At 42.9% G+C, this 6,038-nt stretch overlaps 1 protein-coding gene across 1 annotated transcript; it reads left to right on the plus strand.

Annotated features, from left to right (window-relative positions):
* On the plus strand, positions 1 to 5,710 carry AHSA1 (AHA1, activator of heat shock 90kDa protein ATPase homolog 1 (yeast); the record flags this gene model as incomplete). The annotated part of the gene is made up of 8 exons (XM_010013109.1): positions 1 to 148; positions 527 to 609; positions 1,018 to 1,135; positions 2,833 to 2,921; positions 3,256 to 3,390; positions 4,161 to 4,262; positions 4,808 to 4,859; positions 5,302 to 5,710. Coding segments are annotated over 8 exons (900 nt in total), but the record flags the coding sequence as incomplete, so codon positions are not given.
* Between the last annotated feature and the right edge of the window lie 328 nt (positions 5,711 to 6,038).

Raw genomic sequence — 6,038 nt, forward strand, 5'->3', positions numbered from 1 at the left:
ACTCTCCTCCTGCCTGTCAGGGTGGAGGGTGAGGAAGGGGCTTGTGAGGTGACAGAAGTGAGCAAACTGGATGGAGAGGCCTCCATTAACAACCGCAAAGGGAAGCTTATCTTTTTCTATGAGTGGGCTATCAAGCTGGCATGGACTGGTGAGTGATGTTCTCCCCCCACTGTTTCAAAACTAGATTCAAGTATAACATAAGGATACTTACCTCATTTGGGAAGGAGGGTGAGGAAGGGGCTTGTGAGGTGACAGAAGTGAGCAAACTGGATGGAGAGGCCTCCATTAACAACCGCAAAGGGAAGCTTATCTTTTTCTATGAGTGGGCTATCAAGCTGGCATGGACTGGTGAGTGATGTTCTCCCCCCACTGTTTCAAAACTAGATTCAAGTATAACATAAGGATACTTACCTCATTTGGGAAAAAATAATAAAGGAAAGTATTGTATTATGATACAATACAAGTTTGCTTTTAGAACAACCCGAGTAAGAAATGTTGGATCTGAACAACATAATTGTAATTGCAGGCACCTCAAAGACTGGGGTGAAATACAAAGGTTATGTGGAGATTCCTAATCTCTCAGATGAAAATGACATCGATGAAGTTGAGGTAAGCACAGCTAAAGGCTAATATTGCTGGCTATATGGCTGTTCTAACAGGAATCCTCACAGCATTAATATTTCCTTCTGCATTACCTTTTTTGGCCCATTGCTGTGGAACTTTTTTAGTACTAAAGGCTGCTTAAGTTAGTAGAATCATAGAATGGTTTGGATTGGAAGGGACCTTAAGGGTCATCATGTTCCACCCCCCTGCCACGTATAAGAGCTCTACAGAACATGAAGGTATTTAGGTACCTGTGTACATTACTGTAGACAGAGAGAAATGAAGTGAAAGATTAATAAAACTGCACTGGTGCTTGTGAAAGTGAAGCCAAAGTCTAACTGTGATGTTGAACTGAGTAATGAAAGGACCATGCAAGTATGGCTTTGTAAACCAGCACTTGTCCTTCTTGTTTAGATCCTTGTCAGCCTTGCTAAAGATGAGCCTGACACTAACTTAAAGACCTTGATGAAGCAAGAGGGTGCAAAAAAAATTAGAGATGCAATGAAAACTTACATCAGCACTCTCAAAACAGGTATGTAGCTGAGAGGGAGAAGTGTTATGGGAACCCATATGGGCTAATGCTAAAGAAGGGATGGGGGTAATGAGAGGAGTGAATATTAATTCCTCACCCCATCTCAACAGGATGGTGTCAGAGCAATAACAGTAACTTTTCTATCTCTTTTGAAAATTGTAAGCATTTGGCAAGAAGCACTTCTGTGTCTAGACACTGTAGCACAGCTGAAAAAGATTTGTTTTGTTAGTAATCCAAAAACACCATTTTTGGACTCATGTTTTAAAACCGAGAATGTCCTTCACATGCTGGAGCTCCGCTATAGGGAAAATAAATCTAGTAGCATGCATTTGCTGGCTCAGTGACACAGAGCATCAGTCACTGCATGTGGCACAATCTGGCCTTTAGTTTGCTTAGTCCCTTGGAAGGTGATATCTTCTCTCAAGATTGTTGTTTTTTCTCCTTTGCCACGCTAGTAAAGGCATTTATTTTTGTTTGGATTTGACAGTAGCTGACAACTGGAAATTGCTCTGTAGGTTTTGTTGGTGTCATTGAATGAGCTATTTCAGCATCTGGATCAAAATGATGTTTTTAGAAGATAAATCTGATTCCAGCAGTTGGACTTAAATCATTGTGCTTTGATGAAGTTTGGCTTTGCCCTCTAGTACAAGCTGGGATTGCTACAGTTGCTTCTGTATCCATTTACCTGTATTACACTACACATGCTAGATACTCATTTTACTGAGTACTACGCACCGCTGGTTGCATTTTTTCCAGGATCAAATTTCTGTACCCCTGGGGTATTTCAGGCTCTTTAGAGTGCAGGGTGGGAGATGTAGTCACCCAGTGGAAGATGAGAATGTTATTTAGGAAGAACTGTATGATCTTGTGGGAATAAAGAAAAATAGGTGGGAAACAAGTATTGCAGGATACAAGAGTATATACGTGTAATAGAATTCTGCTATATAATTAATTATATAATTCTGCTTTATGTAATGGAACGTTGCCAGTTTGAACAGATGAAGAGGAAGGAGAAAGAGCAAACTGTTTTATAACTGGTAAAGGCAGAAGTGACAGAGCTGGAGAGAAAGCAAACATGTTGCTGAAAGAGGCTGAAGCTTCTGGTGGAGTTGTGAACGTGCTAGTACTGCTGGACAGGGCACTGGTGAGGCCTCTCTTGGGTTCTGTGTAGGTACTTCTGGCATCTGGTGTCAAAAAAGATGAATCAAAGATGGAGTTAGAAGTAACTTTACTCTGTACTACAATGATAGGAGAAATGGAGAGCCAGTCTGAAAAGAAGAGGAAAAACTTGGTTTGGTTTGTCTAGACCAGCAAGGTAAAAGTATCTGATATGTGATTGCTATTTATATTTGAAAGTGACAGAGAAGAAAAGCTGTGTAAGTGTAAGGCTAATGTTAATGTCAGAGCAACATGGGGAAAGAGAGTGATCAGTATGTCTAGGCTGGGGATAGGAGGTAAGTTCCTAATTGTCAGCATAGGCAGGTTCAGGTACAGCCTTCAATGGAGTAGTGAGGGCAGGAAGAACTAATTGCTTGTATAAAGAGGTCTGTTCACTTTTTTTAAACAAACTGTTTCAAGCTGTGGGTGCTGGCAAGACCGGGGAGAAACCAAGAAGCCCTTTTTGATTCTGTGTTTCAAAGAACATTTAAACGGTTTGATCTTTTATTAGTTTCATGGGCACATTCCTGTCTTTCCAGAATTCACCCAGGGCATGATTTTGCCCACAGTGAATGGTGAACATATGGAAACAACCCCTCAGGTGGCTCCTAAAGCAGAAGACCGCAAGGTAAGTAAAACTGTGAAAACGTGCTTTTGGATCTGTGCAGAAGGGTACACAGTATTTCATTCCGAGGCTTATAGGAGCAGCCTGTGCTGTTTATAGGATATATATATTCAAGAACTGGCAATCTGGTTTTGGATTTGCAGCACATGATACTTCTTAATTCATGCAGAGTGATAAATCTGCTTTTTATGCTCAAATATGGCGGTACCTAACGACATCTTTAGTAAAGACCTTTGGTGTTTTTCTCTTGGATATGTGAACCACTTGTTGATTTTACTTATTTTCTGGGGTGAAGAAAGGAATGTGTGTGTGTGTGTTTTGCTTGTTGTTTTGTTAGACGGCTGCTAGCAGCAGTACTGCCACATCGCAGTCCAAATCCATAGGAGTCAAGATCCCTACGTGTAAGATCAACTTGAAGGACACCTTCTTAACATCCCCTGAAGAGCTCTACCGGGTATTCATTACTCAGGAGGTAATGTCAGGCTTGTTTTTTCATTCTTTGCACACAGGAGATTGTTCCTAAGAAGTCTTTTAAGGGATTCTGTAGGGCACTCAGTAATCCATGAGAATGGAATAAGAAAGTTGGTCTGCAGAATGCTTGCTTAAAGTTCACATGTGCATCTTTTCGCACAGTTGGTAAGAGAGGATTAATGCCAGCCAGAAGCCAGTTCTGGGCTGCTGTCAGCACCTCTCTGTAGGTGTATCTGTTATTGTGTGGGGGCAGATCTCTTGGTATTTACAGTTGTGTGCTTTTTGGTTTGGTTTCTCTTTCTCCTCTTCACATTGGGTGGTATCAAAGTGTAATTTGGGAATAGCTCCCCTCTCCTGCAGACTATTAGTAGTGTAAGAAGCAAGAGCAACATTTGTTACCATTATTTAAACATTTAAACATGGTCTGAGTGTTACATTCCTCCTTTGTTTTTCTAGTAAATGAAAGCAAAAAATACGACCTTTTCTTAGAACAAGGTTTCATTAAGAAATCAACAGAGTTAATCAAGTGTGGCGTGCAGAACACTGCGTAGAATATGAAAGCTTGTGGTTCTTTTCCGTTGGCAGGCAGAATGCTGCTGTAGTGGCTCTTTTTTGGCCAGGGCAGGGCTTTTGTGTTTTCTTGATGAAGACCTTATGCTATTGACTTACCTCATCTTCATGAACTTTTGTAGCTGGGTGGGAGGCATTAGGCAACAAGTTTGCAAGCTGATAATGTCAAGTAATACAGGTTTCCTCCTGAATTCATTTCAGATGGTCCAAGCTTTCACTCACGCACAAGCCACCTTGGAGGCTGATAAAGGAGGCAAGTTTCAGCTGCTGGATGGCAGTGTCACAGGAGAGTTTGTTGACCTAGTAAGTACTAACTAGTGCAGGTGTATCTTACTCAGAGGCAGCCTTTTTATTCTTGAGATACCAGTTCTGTAACAGTGCTTCAGTTAGCTGATTGTCGAGTTCTGTCCGGTGCCCAGCAGCTACCTGTAATCACTGTGGCTATAGAAACATTCCCGATAGTATGGATTAGAGTATGAGTTAGTGTATGGGACTTCAGTTTGGGGAGAAAATCTGGCTGCTAGTCATGCATCTGCCCTGTCTTTGATTTTATTTATATATTAGGCATTAGAGTGATGTTAAAGATAGTAATTGACCCTTTTCCTCTTTGGTCCTCCTGCCACTAAAGTCTTCTGGGCAGGGAAACTCTTGTTTGGGGCTGCACTATGGCCTGCTGTCCTGGAAGGAGTGGAAAGAAAAGGATGCTTGAATCTCTTTCCCCCTGTGTGTGTGTTTCTCAAGGGGTCTCTTAAGGCCTCAGATCAACACAGTTCTAGTTGCTTTCTATTAGATTGCAGAATTTGAAAAAAAACAAACCAAACTGCTCAGTCTTTCTCTCTCTTTTCAAGGTGCCTGAGAAGCAACTTGTTATGAAATGGAGATTTAAATCGTGGCCAGCTGGTAAGTAGTCCGAAAATGGACTGTGGTATTACAGCCTTTGCCTGTGTTTGAAGAATTCCAGCCCCATTTGCCACATGGCATTCTGGCTCATGATCGGGGAGCACACGCTGTTCTGGGAGCTGCGGTGGCCTTATCCCAGCCTCATATCCCACATGATTAGGTCGAAATCATCAGCCACCACTTAGAGCAGTGGCCAGGGATTAGGAATGATGCAGTAGGAGCTTGCTCAGCCATTGCTGCAACTGCTTTGAACCCCATGAAGAGGGAGCCCTCTCCTCCCTGTTTGCGAGGAAGGCCTGCAGCTGTCATAAATAGATCCCCTGGGGAAGGATCCTGAGGAGTCTTTAAGTGGTGGTGTGTGAGAGGAGGAGCAGAGCAGCTCTTTGTGGCAGCATATACTGTGTACTGCACACTGCTGACAGGTTTGCTTTGGTTCCTCCAGGGCACTTTGCAACTATTACCTTGAACTTCACCGACAAAGGTGGTGAGACGGAGGTGTGCTTGGAAGGCAAGGGCGTTCCTGCCAGCGAGGAGGAAAGAACAAAGCAAGGCTGGCAGCGCTACTACTTCGAGGGTATTAAACAGACATTTGGCTATGGCGCCCGCTTGTTTTAATACTGGTTGCTGGGATGGCTTTGCCTGAAGACTCTGCCACATGGACTGATCAATTTCTCACCTGTCCCTTTCTAATCTTGGCCCTGCTGCTGAGTAAAGTGGGATGACAGGTGATGCGGAAGGCCATTGAGCAGCACCACTTTCAGTCCCTCACTGCTTTGTGCATGTCTCGTGCTGCAGGGGATTCTCTTACATGTACATACTTCTATTGCTAAATAAACCTAACTTAAAAAAAACCACTGTGGAACTTGTGTCCTCAGATCAGCTTGAGTTCAAAGGGTTGGTCGATAGGCGGAGGGAGGGATCTGTGTGGAAAAAAATGGATCAATGAGGAGTGCTGATCCCAATGAGATTTACTCCTCATTCTGGAGAGCAGGAGCTCTATGCAGTTTTAAGTTTGAGCAGCTGCTCATTTTCTCTCTGCTTTTGATCTACAGCTAGTAAATGCTTCAAACCCTTCTCATTTCTTAAAGGATCTAAGATCCTGTTCAAGCTATTCCTCTCCTGTGCACATCCCCTTCTTCAGCACAATCCTTACTTACACTAGCCTGCTCTACAGGAATG

This window comes from Nestor notabilis, unplaced genomic scaffold (genome assembly GCF_000696875.1).
Source record: "Nestor notabilis isolate BGI_N333 unplaced genomic scaffold, ASM69687v1 scaffold25474, whole genome shotgun sequence".
In the NCBI taxonomy this organism is placed as follows: domain Eukaryota; kingdom Metazoa; phylum Chordata; class Aves; order Psittaciformes; family Psittacidae; genus Nestor; species Nestor notabilis.